At 40.8% G+C, this 15,494-nt stretch overlaps 1 protein-coding gene across 8 annotated transcripts in view; it reads left to right on the forward strand.

Moving 5' to 3' along the window:
• Nucleotides 1-15,494, forward strand: part of lrp8 (low density lipoprotein receptor-related protein 8, apolipoprotein e receptor) — a 146,222-nt gene that overhangs the window by 81,344 nt on the left and 49,384 nt on the right. For all 8 annotated transcript variants that reach the window (XM_031859479.1, XM_031859481.1, XM_031859475.1 and 5 more), the window contains exon 4: nucleotides 10,357-10,485. In XM_031859479.1, coding sequence (XP_031715339.1) covers nucleotides 10,357-10,485 — 129 coding nt within the window. The remainder of the gene's footprint in view (nucleotides 1-10,356; nucleotides 10,486-15,494) is intronic.

Raw genomic sequence — 15,494 nt, forward strand, 5'->3', positions numbered from 1 at the left:
ACACTACTCTGGTCCTGGCACTGGAATGCAGCCATTGCTTTATTTTATTAATTAAACCATAGTTCGACGGAGCAACATCTCTGCTGTGAGGCCTATAGCAGGGCTTCGATGACAGTAGAGGTCAGAATGCACAATAGAGAGATAAATCATAGCAGAAGAGGACGGAGTGGAAGAGGCAGATGCACATGCATTGCTGGTAATCTTAATGCTGGTCCAACATAATTTAACAGGCGTTGAGAGATAAAAGGCTGCATGGTAAAATATACTGTTGTGTATAAATCAAGTGGTATAAAAGTTCATTTTTTTTTGCCTTAGCACATAGAGGCATGCAAACAGACTATAGAGTTGTTGTTTTCAAACGTACTCTGTGGGGTCCCACGTTTTTCGATCCAGAAATTGTTTTGCCAGAATTAATCAAAATTCTGGTGTTTTTGAGGCCACTAAACTCGCGAAAGCGTAAAATTTAACTGAGCCTACAATTGCAATGACTTTTTATTGCAACTTTACACGGCCAGTAGCTGTCTTGTAAAATTAGAAAAGTTAATTCAGAAGCTTTCAGAAGTCAACTATGCTCTCCACATAATTTGGCTGCCTGTTTTAAATTTCACACCCCTGCCTTTGTGGCCCGACCCAGCCGTTGAATAAACGGCCACAGAGGAAATAAGCTCAGAGTTTGCTGTCAAGTTCGGCCCCACGCTCTGTGCCTCCCAAACTCTCCTCCTCCCTCTCCATCTTTGTGTCTGCCTCCCTTCTCTGCGATCGTTAGTTGAGATGTGGCACTAGCCACTGGCGGTATTTTTAATGCCCAATGTGTCATCTACTAAACAACCATTAAGAGAGGCCTGTTGGAAGAAAGTGGCAATTTCCTATGAGTGTGCTGGTGTCCCGCTGTATTTCTTCCCCCCACGGCACTGACAGACCCACACAGTCTAGAGTCTAGACTGTGCTAATGGTTCCATATTTAACAGGCCCTTTCTTCCCCTTCACACAGCAGAGAGAGAGAGAGAGAGAGATACAGACAGAGAGAGAGAGAGAGAGAGAGTGGGCGTCCACTCCAGTTTCACTTTGCAGCAGCGTCTACATCAGACCCCCATAATAAACTAACACATGAGAAATCTCAGTCACATAAACTTACTCTATAGGTACACAAAATAGTGGCAGTATCACAAAAACAATCGTAAAGTTGGTGTATCAGATATGAGAGGATACAGGAAGATGTTTTTTTTTTTTTTTATGGCCTTTATGTTATGGTAACTGCTCCTGCTTTTTCTATTCGTAAAGAAGGCATTCGTGTAATGTTTCCGCTCACTGGTGCATGCCTCCAAGCAGAAAGCCCAAAAGTGAAGAATTAACAGAACTTCGTCGTCATGGATGTATGTCGGTGTCGGCCCCTGTTGCGTGTCTATTCCCACAGCAGCTTTTCAAAACCCCACGAGGTACTCGCTAATCAGGGGAACCAAAATCATTAATTTGCTGTGATTCACCTTTGACTTTTCAAATGTTCTGAATCTGCATAAAGTCTGCTATGAGAATCCTCTTTGAACTTTAGACTCGTCACAAGCTCCCTGTGTTTGTTTTGTTTAATGCTACATGGCTTTTATTTTCATCTCCTCTTGTTTTGTTGCCATCCCACAACTTTCTCTTATCCCTGCAGTTGCTCTCTCTGATCATTTCTCTCCTTTCTCTTGACTTTGATCCTTCTCTCTCCACCATACTCCCCCCTCTCTCACTACATCGGGTCTGCAGTAATAGGAGATCAGTGTTCCAATGAAAGCCACTAATCAACACTAACCTTCATTTAAAATGTAATCTGATATTAACCACATACGCCCTTTCTGTAAATTGGATTTCACATCTGAAGGACAAGGGAGGAGGGGGGGTGGAATTGGTGCTACAGCCTTAGCCTCCAAGTCCAAACTGCTCATTTACATTCAGTGCTAAGGGGTCGTCCATCTGAACCAAACTTAAGAGTCAAGAAAGTACCCAAAAAAGTGTGAAAAGGGACATTGTTATAATATCATACACAACATTATCTTTGGAGATCTTCCTTTATATTTAAAACTAGTTTTGGTAGTTGGTATAGTACATTTGCAGCCAACTTATCCTCAAACATTTTACCTTTTAATCAAGTTATGGTGAAAACTAAATTCAAATGACATCATTGGTATTTTTTACATGCAAGTTATCCTGAAAAAATGTCAACCACTCTCGTCTTTTTAACTCCCTCCCATTCCATCGCCTTTGTCATTCTTACATGGCCATGAAACATCATGCTCCAATTCTCAGTGTGCGAAGTGAGGATATGCAAAACACACACACGTGTATTCACACATGTATATTATGCACACATGCTTACAAACAACCAAACACGCGCTCAGTCATGCATACAAAAATATATGTAACCATCCTCACACTTACAGTACGTACACATGCAAACCAATCCCTACATTGACTCATGAATACAATAATGCCTATACTGTGCAGTACATGCACACAAACGCATACATACGCACACTTATTCAAGTCATTTTGACCATGAAGTGGTCAAAATGCACATTGATGCGTTGCTTTGTAGACTGAGTTGACACTGGAATAGTAAAGAACTGTCATTGACCTTTGAAGTTGTCATGTGGGTTCACCAACTTGTTTTGTCCATTTTCTTGGCAGCTCACACTTTCGCTCTGATGCAAGCTTTGTGTCAAGTGATGCATTGTGGGAGCGGTTCAAGGAGGAAAACCTGCCCTTTTAGAAACTGTGTGAAGTACAGTGATGGATTTTGTATATTTTTTTCAAAGCGTGACTACAGTGGACATTCAGCGTTCTTTAATCAAACTGTTCTCACTGCACAGTATGAGGGAGGCAAACCACTGAACACAGGAACACGTTTGTAATACGGCTTATGATTAGTTTCATTATCGATTCAGCCGCAGATTTCTTTTGATTAATTGCTGAATCATTTAGTTTATGCAATGTAATAATAATGTCCATTACAACATCCCAGAGATATTCGGTTCACAATGATACATGAACACCTTTAGAGGTTTTTATCTTTCTGATGTCAATCATGTTTCATATGGCATTTTCTGGCGTTATTTATTCTTTGTAATGTATTTTTGTCTGTTGTGCACTGTGGACTGTGTCTATTGTTGTCTGTATGAGTTTTGGGTGGCAAATGAGTTTCCCCACTGGGGATTAATACAGTGTTCTAATCTAATAATCTAATCCAATGAAAAAGAAAAGCAACAAATCCTGTCATCTGGGAAGCAGGAACCAATGAAGCGATTAAATAATTGTCAAAATAATTGATGATATTTCTGTTGATCGACTAATGGATTCATTTAACTTTGTTCTAGCTCTAATGTGCATGTTTATTAAAAAAGAACAGTTCTATATTGCCTGACCAGAGGTAACTGTAGCGGCAGTAAAGGTCAGGGAAAGAAATGTGTGTATTCAGTTCTTTTCAAGGAATCGCATCCCTTCACTTTGCAAGGTTGGATCACACTCATCACTCCACAGATGCCACCGCTAAACATGGTGGAGGTGCAACAGTATGGAACATGGCGATATTCTTCCGTCCCTATAGCGTTGCAGTTCCTGATTCACGAAAGCTTATCGCCTCATCCAAACCACTATGTTGTTTTCTTCTGAAGAGGCCCAATTCACGTCTAGATGCTCGTGATGACGCGGTGATTCTGGGCTAAAGTGTTTTTCCTGATTGCAAAGTACAATTTGATTAGTTCATTCACCGCAGGCAGAATACACGGCAAGCTGGCATGATGAAGTTGATCCAACCTTGCAAAGTGAAGCGATATGGTTCCATGCTTAAAAAAAGAAAAAAAGAAATCTCCTTAAATTTACCACTCCAATCTCAGAGAACATTGTCGTACATCTGTGAGTTTTTTTTCTATTTTAGATTTACCACTCTATCTTCTAATCCAAGTTTCTTTCTCGGATATTGAAAACTTAAATCTTGGAAATTCTGAAGTTTTTCTCTGGATATTACCCCCCTCCTCTCCCGGCTACCTAATGGTCCTAATACGCCATTGTTTATTCCTGATGGGCACACACACACATACACACATAAGCCATTATGGCTCTAAACTGACATTAACAAGCCTGTGAAAATAAGACCACTGTTTAGAATGAGGTTAATAAGCATCACCATGGCAATATTACCCCCACTGCAACCGACGAAACCAGCATTAGACCTGCAGAGTCCTTACAAGCCGAATAATTGGATGATCCATACATCTCTGGTCTTGTATGAATCATTGATGCATACGAGCTCTGTGAGCTTAAGGCTCCCCTGCCTCCTGTCCTTTGTCTACTCCGTTGGTTTCTTCTTCTTCTTCTTAAAGGTCACGGCACTAAAAGTGAAGCGTTTCATTAATACTGCATGCTGCAGGATTTAATGAGATCAACTTTTCACTCTCTACCACATCCCCTTTTATTTGAATGAAATTGCAGACACTGAAATTTGAACAACAAATGTATTGAGGACTACTAACATGCAACCCAGTCCACATCTCTAAATGGACTACAGCGCGCACACATCTGCACTACATCCATTTACGTTCGTGTGCATCTACAGGCTTATGTATCTGTGTCACTTGGTGTAGAGTTGGTGAAAGTGTTTTAGAGCTGAATAAACGAGTGACCAGATGAGCATTTCCTGTGTATGTGTGTGCATTTGTACAGCAGGCACTCGAGAGTTCACAAGATTCCAACCCAATACCGCTACGTCTCTCTCTCTCTCTCTTTGAGTGTGTCTCTGGAGTAGCTTCCTCTAATTGCCTTGGTCCCAGTTTTTCCCTGCATTGATGTTCTCCATCCAGTGACCAATACATGACCCCACCTCCCACTCTTACATCTCACTCTATTCCCTCTTTCTTTCCCATCTATATCAGTCCTCTATTTTTTCCCCTCCCTCATTTATTGTTCATTAATCCAGGTGACCGAGTCTAAAAATACAGGAAGCGGTTTGTGACATGTCAATGTTAGTTGCCTGGCATAAATTGAATTGTCTGAAATGAAATGGCTGAAATATGATATGGTCACTAATATAAGTAGACTGACTCTTGCCAGTACACGGTTGTGTATTGATTCAAGGGATGCCTTGGCCCTGTTTTTACTGCAGAGCAGCCAAGCGATAACATTTTACTGTTCTCAAACAGCCACTCACTAATTTATAGTGCAAACACATGGCTGAAACTTGAGTTTAATTATGCTATTTCACAGACGATCAGCTGTTATCTACAGTCAGTTCGACTTAAATGGTGAGGTGTCAGACACATGCAAGAAACAGGTTCCATGTTCGCGGTCTCTTTTACATACATATGTCATTAAAAAAGTGTGTGCTATTACATTTCTTTATTAAACTATAACGGCCTTCTTTGGAATACATGTGGAGCCAATTGGTATTCACAGCCGTGCAGAGTATTCGAGCATTCATAATACTCCACCACCGTGATGAGACATGGTTCTCAGGTGTTTGCATAAAAAGACGTTAAAGCATAGTACCTCATCAATCAGCTCTGTGCTGCCTGGGGTGCAGGGGAATTCAGTGTAGCTTTAAGCATTTTAAATTCATGCAACTCTAATGCTTAATGCCAGTACAGGGTAAATCATCCGAAAGCTTCCATTCAGCTTGTGCCATATTATCACATACGCTCCTCCCATGTCCCTTTTGTTTTGACGCGGTGTCTCACCGTGGCAGATTGTGACTTAAGAATGACTCATTGCCTCCCGGCCTCATTCACACACCTCATGATAAATAAATTACCTTAGCGTTAGCCTGCGGGGCTAGGAGCCGTCTGAATCAATCACCTGGGAGGCTATAGCTTTGATGCTAGGTAGGCAGCTAGAGAGTGGACGCGATGCAGCGCTACAATGCTCTGATCCCCATCCTCCTTGTGAAGGGAAATTAAGAAGGTAGTTAATCAAAGCTTCATTAGCATACAGCGCCTTGCTCAGTCCACCCCTATAGCCTGCTCATAATGGAGATTTAGGCAGGCCATGTGAGGGGAATAACAAGTCTGTACCACTTCTGGTTGTGGACTTGTTTAAATTAAAAGACTGCATGGTCCCCTATGTGCAAAATGAGTTTTCTGACCCCAGGAACAGCAACGCCTATTTAAATTTCACTGCACAAATTCCAAACTACTAAGAAAAGAAGGACAACGTTTTTCTCAAAATGTAATCCGATAAAACCATATAATCTCACTTAAAATGTAATTTTAAGCCTGCTTCATATCAATAAACTGACAAAATCCTCAAAATTGCAGCCAAATGCAAATTTAATGCAAACTTCTATTCATGCAGTTTGAATGAGATCTTATGGTTGTTTAGTGACTAGTTTGCAACTTTCAGCTAACTGCATACTGTCATGTGCTGCATCAAAAGCAGAAGATAATCCCTTTAGTGCGTTTTAATGTCTTCAAAACAAACACAAAGCATAACTAGAGTAACAGCGCATTGGAGTATTCCCTTTATTCATGTGATAATGATGCATTATCACCCTGCTTCTTTTCACAGCAACGTCCTCTCCATCTCGATTCATCATAGTAGCCATGTCACATGTATATTAGAGAGACCCGATTCCTTTACTTATTCGCTGTTTTAGTTCGCTTTAACAGAACTAAAATGACATGAAAACAATGTATGTGTCCTATCTTATGCCCTGCCACTTTGTAATGCAGTGTCATACTGAGAAAAACAGCGGCAAATGCTGACAGGCAAATTCCCCATGGGACAATTAATTATATATGCGTATGTTACCAGTATAAGTCACAGAAATTGAAGTTAAGGGGAAGGTATGACCTGATGCAACCAATTGTGTTTGTTTCATTTCTGCTTTACCTCTATACTGTATAACCTGGATGCATTCACTGACAGCACATGCTTGGTTTACACCCACCTGGGAGCTACCGTGTTCAACCACCATCTCTCATTGCTCGCCAATAAGCAGCTCCACTGGAGCACGGGGGCCAACATCAGTTGCTCAGCTGTTGTTCCCTGTAGGCCTTGGCAGCGAGCGAGTTAGCGGGATGCTAACAGCCCAGTGTTCACCTCTTTGCCCTCGGGTGTTATAAGCCCATGAAATATGAATTCAACACAAAGTCAAATTAATAGTGAATTCAGTTAAACCTAAGCCTATGACTGAGAAAAGGATTTAAGTATACATGTAAGTGTGCCTGCCACGAACATGTGTATGTGCAGTTGTGTTCTCAAGAAAGAAATCTATATGTCTGTACAAAGTTGCGCCATAGTCGTTTTGAGTTGCGTCTTTAAACACTTTGTAGGGATGCAACCTTCAGAAAGTTTTCTGCGGTGAGAGAGTGGCAGTCGATATTGCACTTGACCTGGAATATGATCACAGTCTGCAATATTCTGCAGGCACAGATGTGTCCCCAGCTTACTCTCGATAAGTCCATCAATGCTCTTTAGTGCCTGCCCTGCCGCTGGATACACCTGTCAGCATTTAATAGAAAGGGGGACAAAGAGAGAGGGACAATCTGTGCTCAGCAAGGACTTTCAAAAGTCTGGGAAAGGTATCTTTTCTACAACTTCATTATCAACACCATTACCATCTGGATTGGCAAAGTCGGACCGCAAAAACCTTGATTAAAAAAAAAATGCTGAAATGATTCGTTCGTTTTCTTTGACTTTGATTGTATTCTGGTGTTAAATGTGTAGTACGGTGGGGATTTTAATGTGATTTTTCACGAAGTTGTGATCCAGACATGCAGGTGTTATGGATTTTCTTTAGTTGGCAGGGTTTCTCTTTGTCTCTGCAGACTCGCTGGCTGTTGATAATGCTAATTACCTTCATGTACCACCACTTTTGTCTATTTAAAGCAGCCTGCTCGTGTTTCTGCAGGCAAAGTGAAACACATCTCTTTGTTAGCAACTACCAATCTTCTCTGTGAGTGGTCTGCAATACTCTGGCTGACTGAGGCAGCAAATAGAAACATGTGTCATAGACATTGTGAATGTTTGGGTAGAGCTGCTGTTGTATAATATCAAAGGCAAGACGGCAACTGAGTAGACAATAATAGTTACAAAATATTATTTAAACATATAATAATAGTAGAACATTGAAAGTGTCCTTTTCATTTTGTGAACATTATTACTCTTGGGATGAAAATCATATAATTGATTTTGTCAAAATCAATGTCAATGAAGTTGTCTCTTGTTCTTTCTTGTCCATATTCAGTCATTTGATTGGCAGCTGATCCATGACTCCGCCCTTCTCAGCTACCAGGGCCTGAAATGGTCAGTCAGACAAATTACATCCTTTTAGCCCAGCTGTCAATCACAGACTCAGTGGACAGCACCCCTGGGGGTTGGTATTTCTGCGTGGGTTCATATTAGAGTGAGAGAGACGGTAGCCCTTGGACTCGACACAAACACACACACTTAGAGTAGGTACATAATGTGAGACATCAGACCAGTGTTGTCTGTAGTATATAGTACAGTTACATTGATTGAACAGTAAGCCAAATATCAAACAATTCACTATAGCCTCCTTCCTCACATTGGCACACCTCCCATTGATATTTATATTCACACCATCGCAGTAGAATAGCTGCATTGTTTTAGCACTCGCACATATTTTGTACGCACTGTTCTCGCTCGCTTTAAGGGGATTGGCAGCAGGCTTTTATTCTTTAAAGGCCAGGTCATCCAAAAGATCAACACCAGCAGAAGACAGGAGAGAAGAGGAATCCGAACCGCAGTAATCCAAACCTGTCCAGTTCCACAGACAAATCAAATACAAGCAGCCACGTTTTCAATAGCGTAGAACCTGGCAACGTAGACTGCACAGTTGGAGAAAGTCCTGGCAATCTCGCTACAGGCAAGGCTGAAACCCCCCAGCGTCCCTCCATGACGGGCATCGTTTGAATGGCAGCAATTTACTCAGTACCGTTCAAAATAAGAAGAAAGAAAAACGAGATGAATAAATAGAGAATGAGACTGAAATAGGCAGGTCCCAGAGGAACTATTGATCTGTGGCTGTAACACAAACAAACACTCAGACCGGTTGCCAAGAAGCATGCTGGTGGTCAAATATGTATAATTGATAGACTTGAGTTTGACACAGCGCTCTAATGTAATCTGGGGCTATGGAGTCCCTATGGTGTTAGAGTGTGTGTGAGTGTGTATGAGTGTGTATGAGAGAGAGAAGGGACAGGGATTTGCTGCAGGGACTCAGTGTAAAGTTGATGTATTGGACGGCTGTATTTTTTCTCCCTGTACCAACCCCACGGGCTACACATGTAGGAACAATGGCTTTTTCTACTGTAATGGGCTTTTACCAAGAGGGACCACTTCCTCACTCACACCCAGTGTTTGTATGTTTGACAAACTGTAACACACTTACTCTCTACACTCAACAATTACATGTTTGATTAAACAAGGTTTGCGTGCGAAAGAAAACTCAGCACTATATGTGTGCAGTCTGTTTTGTGATGTATTTTAGTTTTACATCTTTGCAATGTGTTCGTAGAAGCCATTAGTCAATCAATGGTTTAGAATCATTTTGATTATTAATTCGGTATGTATATCGTTAATCAAGCAAAAAGGCCAATCATTCAGTGTTTGCAGCTCTTTAATGCATTTGCTGATTTTATATCATTGTAATCTGAAAAGCTTTGGCCTTTAGGCAGGTGGATAGTCAATCAGATCAAGTTATTTGAAGATGTGACTTTGAGCTTAATTCAAATTTAAAAATTAAAAAAAAAAACTAGAACTAAAGAAAGTACCCCAGGCATATACAGTGCTATGATTACATACAAAATTGTGTGTGTGTGTGTGTGTGTGTGTGTGTGTGTGTGTGTGTGTGTGTGTGTGTGTGTGTGTGTGTGTGTGTCATGTCTTGATTTGAGTGTATTTTCTTGTCTGTGTGTTTTGCGTCCTTTTGGTTTGGGTAGTGTGTGTGTGTGTGGGTGGGTGGGTGGGTGTGTTTTCCTGGCTTTGTGTGTGCCCGATAGTGTTGCTGCTTCTTTGTTCCTCTGTCACTGTGTGTCTAGTTTAATTGCAGGCCTTTGAGGGAGAATCGATTGGAGCAACAAGATAACGAAGTTATCAAACTGTTTCATTGACTGACTGTCCCTTCTCTCTCCATCTCTTGCCTCCTCCCTGTTTCTTTTCTCATCTCACTCTGCCCGTCTTCATTCTCTATCCCTCTGTGCTTCACTTCTCTTCCATCCGTTCCCCCCTCACTTTTCCATCTGCTATCCATTTTCCTTTTCCCTGCCATGCTCTCTCTCTCTCTCTCTCTCTCTCTCCCTTCTCCCCCCCCTCCCCCCCTCCCTCCCTCCCATGCTGTTTTTCACCTCTGTCCCCTCACAACAGGCCGACAGACCTGTCCACCAGAGAAGTTTGATTGCGGAGGTGCTGCCAGCAAATGCGTTTCGTTGTCATGGCGATGCGATGGAGAGAGGGACTGTGAGAACGGGGCAGATGAGGAGCAGTGCGCCGCAGGTAAGCTCGCGGTGGGCAGAGGAAATGTGGAGTTACACAGGAAAGAGAGGGTTTTCTTTAAGCCTTATTGGAACTCAGCGGTGGTTTTGCGTTAAAGTTAACAGTCTACATATGAAGCTGTTGAGTAAACAACAGCTTCCCTTTACTTCTGGAAACTAAGTTTGGCAGGTGATCGTTGGTTAATATAGTGTTCTCAGGACAAAGTCCTCATTTGTTTAGTGTGTACTCTATTTGATTGATACAAAATACAAATACTATTTTCTGCAGTACTTTTTATCTGCTGAACTTAACATGGATGGACTTGTCATTTGTTTTAGAGTGCTACATGTCCTTCAAAAGCTATTTCAGTTTTTAAAATGATTCAAATTACATTTTTAAAAAAGGTTTGGAAAGTCTTTTGAAGTGCATGTGAAGTACTGGATGAACTGAAGACCCTGCAAACTCTTATACTGTAAAAGGATTTTAAAGGAGACGACAACAACAGAGGTGAACAGAGAAAATAATTAAGAATCGAAGAACATAAATTGTGATTCAAAAGTGGAAACTAGAGAGGAGAAAAATATTTTGAAAAGCTTTAAAGTCCCACCTGATAATACTTCTGGAAATGTAGTATTGAGGCACGTTTCAGAAATAGATTGAGATCTAAAAAAATCCTTGAAAAGAATGTCAAAGCTAGGGATATGTGACCAATATCTTTTACCCAATATGACGTATGCGTACAGACGTTTTCCGTACGCTTTCTAGTCTGTCACCTGGGTCGTCGCAATTTAAGATTCTGGTAAAATGTGGTCCAGAGTGCAGCCAGGAGTATTTTTACCTTGACGCAATAGCTGCCAAAAAAGTCAAATGTTTCATCTCTTCATGTATTTATATATACAGTATTGTCTGTGTCTGTTTTTCATCCGCTCAATCTTGTCCGTGTTCTTGGCTGATGCTTGATGAGCTGGAAATAGGGGAAAAGCACTCCCACTCTGCAGACTGGGAGATCTGGGCCAGTGGGGTTAAACGAAATACAAAAAACAGTTATGGATCTTGAAAGTGTATTTTTCAAGATGTGTCCTACACAACAGGTTGTGCTCTGTAAACTGACATTCTAAAACCTATACTCGCACAAGGCAACCACAACCTTACACGTACAGTAGGGCTTTGTTTTTGTCGAGGAAGGTGTAGAGTGCAATGCTCAGACAAGTGCATCATGCACAGTGTGCAGAGGGCTGGTGGGACACTTGTGTGTTTTCATAGTTAGAGGCACTTTGTGCACCCACAGTGTCCAATAGGGTTGTTATGTATAATAGTATGTAACATGTGCGGGTGTGTTAGGGGCTGATGAATTGTAGCCAATCATATTTGCTCCTATCATCTTCTTTAACACCAGTACTATCTCTACCAGGTACCACACAAAGATAGAGCCCACAGTCTCACTCTGAAACACACATGTTGACACACACACAACACATACTTATTCTTTAGTCATGGAGTAGCAGGCATAAGCATCTCAGAATAAGACTAAAGAGAAACAAGTTCACGCAGATTTATGTCACCTTTCTGGATAATAGATATTTTTTGACCAAATTACTCTTTTTAAAAAGCCTTGTGTATGCTCATACACAAGGCTTAGCATGCGTTATAGGAAGCCTACAGAACAGCTTTGTGACCAAAGCACAGACGCGCGCACACACACACACTTGCTTCATCTGCACAAGTAATACTGTACGCTCGCATCACGTTACTGTATCTAGCTGGGATTGAAGCTGTAAAAAGGACATTGATTTTCATCAGCGCGAACATCTGGCCCACAGCATTATTGATTACTAACCTGCAACACACACACACACACACACACACACTCAAACAGACACAGGCGCACACAGCATTCTTTATAAGAATATAGATTGCGTGTAATATTTTCTCGGTTAGATTGAAAACAAAACCACTTTAAATGTATATGTACACACAATTTCTGAACGGCTGTATATACATCTGTGTGTGGGTGTCTTTGTGAGAGCAAGTATGACTTTCAGACATTCAGGGGGATTATATTTTTGTGGAGTGAAGGTGAAGTCATTCTGGCCAGTTGTAGTTTAAAGGCAAGACTAGCATGGGAGAGTCCTCCCCCAGAAGTACAGGGCTGTGTGTGTCTAATTCATCACAGTTTCCATGATGTTTCCTTCAACCCTCGGGCACTGTGACATTCAGACATTCTCATGCTGTAAGTAATGCACAAAATGCACGTATGTACACTGTACATACGTGCTAATGCATGTATATAATTAAGGAAACAAACATACAAACTGTGAGAATGCTCCTAGATACTATTAAAGTCTCAATCTCTCCAAAAGTTGTGTAATATCCAATTCAGAAAGTGAAACTACCATTTTTAAATGAACTTTACTGATAGCATGGGCAATTTGGATAAAAAATGATATCCACATTTTAATTAATTTAGATTTTGAACTGTGCAATCTCATCACTTTGAATACCCTAGGGGGTAGCGTAATAATCTATCAACAACTATCTCCAAAAACCCCCTCATGTATCTTAAATACAATGTTTTACCATAATCTGTGTTGCTTTCAAACCATGGATATTGGTTTACTATCAGAAGCTAACTACACCAGTCGGAGGGTCACATTGTGAGCACGCGTGATGCCTACTCTACTCTGCTAAAGGTGTGTTAAACCTCGTGGTTCATCTCCACTTTGTGATCATTTCTTCTCATCGATCTCGTCGTCTCTTTTTCTTTGTCTATGAGCAGTTATTTATAAGGAAATAGGGGCACATTATATTACGTCTTACATGTGTCCAAAACACTTGATTGTATTTGAATCAAGATGGTTAGCAATGGAAATAGGAATAAATAGTTCAGGCTTGGCATACTCCTTAACATGTCAAAAGTTGTGAAATCTTAATAAACACCTCTCAGAATAGCCCAGTTTTGCTCATATAATATTTTAGAAAATGTATTTACAGTATTTGGTACAACCCAAATGATTCAAAACATGTAGAATTTATCTCAAATATGCTACATTTCAAAAAGCGTGTTGAAATGTTCTTGACAGGTGGATAGGAACATGTCTCCACTCCCCTTTTTCCTCTTCATATTCGCTGTTCCCTCTGTCGTTGGTCCTCACTTTCCCTGAATGTTTCTCTCTGTGTCGTTCATTCGTCTCCATGCTGCTCATAAGTTGTTGGAGTGTAGGCTACTAGTACACAGAGTGATCACATAAGGGAGTTGGTGGCCACGGCCTAATGAAAACAACAGCCGCTGTTGTTTTACTCATGTAACCTATTACGCTTCTATTGTTCACATACCATCTCCGTCTCTCCGATGTACAATGTAAACTGTCTAAAAACAAGAGAGCTTTCTCTCTTCTCTTCCCCGCCCATCACAGGCACCTACACTTCTTATTCTCTTTCATTCCTTCAATCACAAATCATGTGCTCTTTTCGCTGCCTTTCACCGGTCGGACCTGTGTAAGCCTTCATCCCTCATTGCAGTGAGAAATAAAGTGATTAATGCAGCTGTGAAATATTTCATGGGGGTCTTGATGATAATTGATTTCCTGCCTGATGCCTTCAGTGTACATTTGTGTGTGTGTATGTAATTGGGGCGATGCTGTTATAATAACCTGTAGAGATCAGCTTTTCATCTGTCATTTACTGATGGAGGTGGTAGTGGTGCATATTAAGTTGATCTGATCCATGGAAGAGACCTGTGTTTTCAGAGTTCACGCATAAAAGTCCACTTCAAAGGCCTCACAATGGATCAATTAGCTCCGTTTGAGTTCTTTATATCAAAGTTCAAGGGAATTTTCAGCAAGCTGTAGACATGTCACGAATAAACTGAATTAAGTGTGTAAAAATAATAAGACTGACTGATTGCTATTGTTTTTAATGCTGCTTTGAATGAACAACAATGATCCACCAAAGTAAATTGAATTTATCTTAATGTTATGCTATGACGAGAGTGATTCTAAAAAAATCATCGTATATAGTTTTGCACTGATGAAGCACAATGGTTAAGCTCAGACAAAGGAGAATAACAACACCAATGTTTGCAAATAAGAAAGAAACGGCACATTAAAAAAGATGATATATCAGCCGTATCAATCTACCACCTCCGGCTCCTGTCGCTCTACGCTCTGTGTATGTATTAATACATGAGAAAGTTTTGGGTAGACTAAATCATAATCATGCTGCTTCTGTTTTTTTATGCTTATTATACTTGGGAAATCGATTTTTTTCTTGATTTTACAGACATAACAAAGGAATTTAAAAAAAGAGTATTGTATCTACAGACAACAAAGCACAGCTATGTGACAAAGGAGTCTGATGGCAGTTGGGAGTAGAAAACTGTTTGAATAGCTCAGCCAGACACGCCACCATTCAGGACTATCAGTAACAAGCAGTCATCTCTAAAAGGTCTTTGGAAATACAACAGAAATATTTGGTAAGAAAAGAAAAAAAATGATTAGTCGGATGCTGATTAATGTTTTCATAAACAATTGTAAATCTTTAATGTTCACCCTGCAGTGTAGAAAGTGTGTAAGAACAGTACTACTATCCACAAACACTTGTATTCTCTCTTCTGACCCCAAACAACAAAAGACCTTCCTTTTTGAAATCTGCTGCTTTCCCTCCTGCCCCCTTCAAATCCATCTCTCCATCCTCCCCATCACCGTCTTCCTCCACCTTTGATCTCCTCTGCTCTCTCTCTCCATTGCTCGCCCCAGTGGCAGCTACAACTGGAGTACAACACGCGTTAATTAGGGCTGCTAATTGAGCATATCCAAATGTTGAATAAAACATGGATCCAAGAAGAGAGGTTCATTATTACATTTAGAGGAGGCCTCTGAAGAAAGTTTATGAGCCTTTAATTTATGTTAATGTCAAATCGTGTTTGTTTAGGCACACAGCCGCTGCTAGCTGTGTGTTTGCATGCTTCAGAGTGTGTGTGCGCACGTGTGTGTGTGTGTGTGTGTGTGTGTGTGTGTGTGTGTGTGTGTGTG

This window comes from Anarrhichthys ocellatus, unplaced genomic scaffold, assembly GCF_004355925.1.
Source record: "Anarrhichthys ocellatus isolate YVR2014 unplaced genomic scaffold, GSC_Weel_1.0 scaffold22, whole genome shotgun sequence".
NCBI lineage: Eukaryota > Metazoa > Chordata > Actinopteri > Perciformes > Anarhichadidae > Anarrhichthys > Anarrhichthys ocellatus.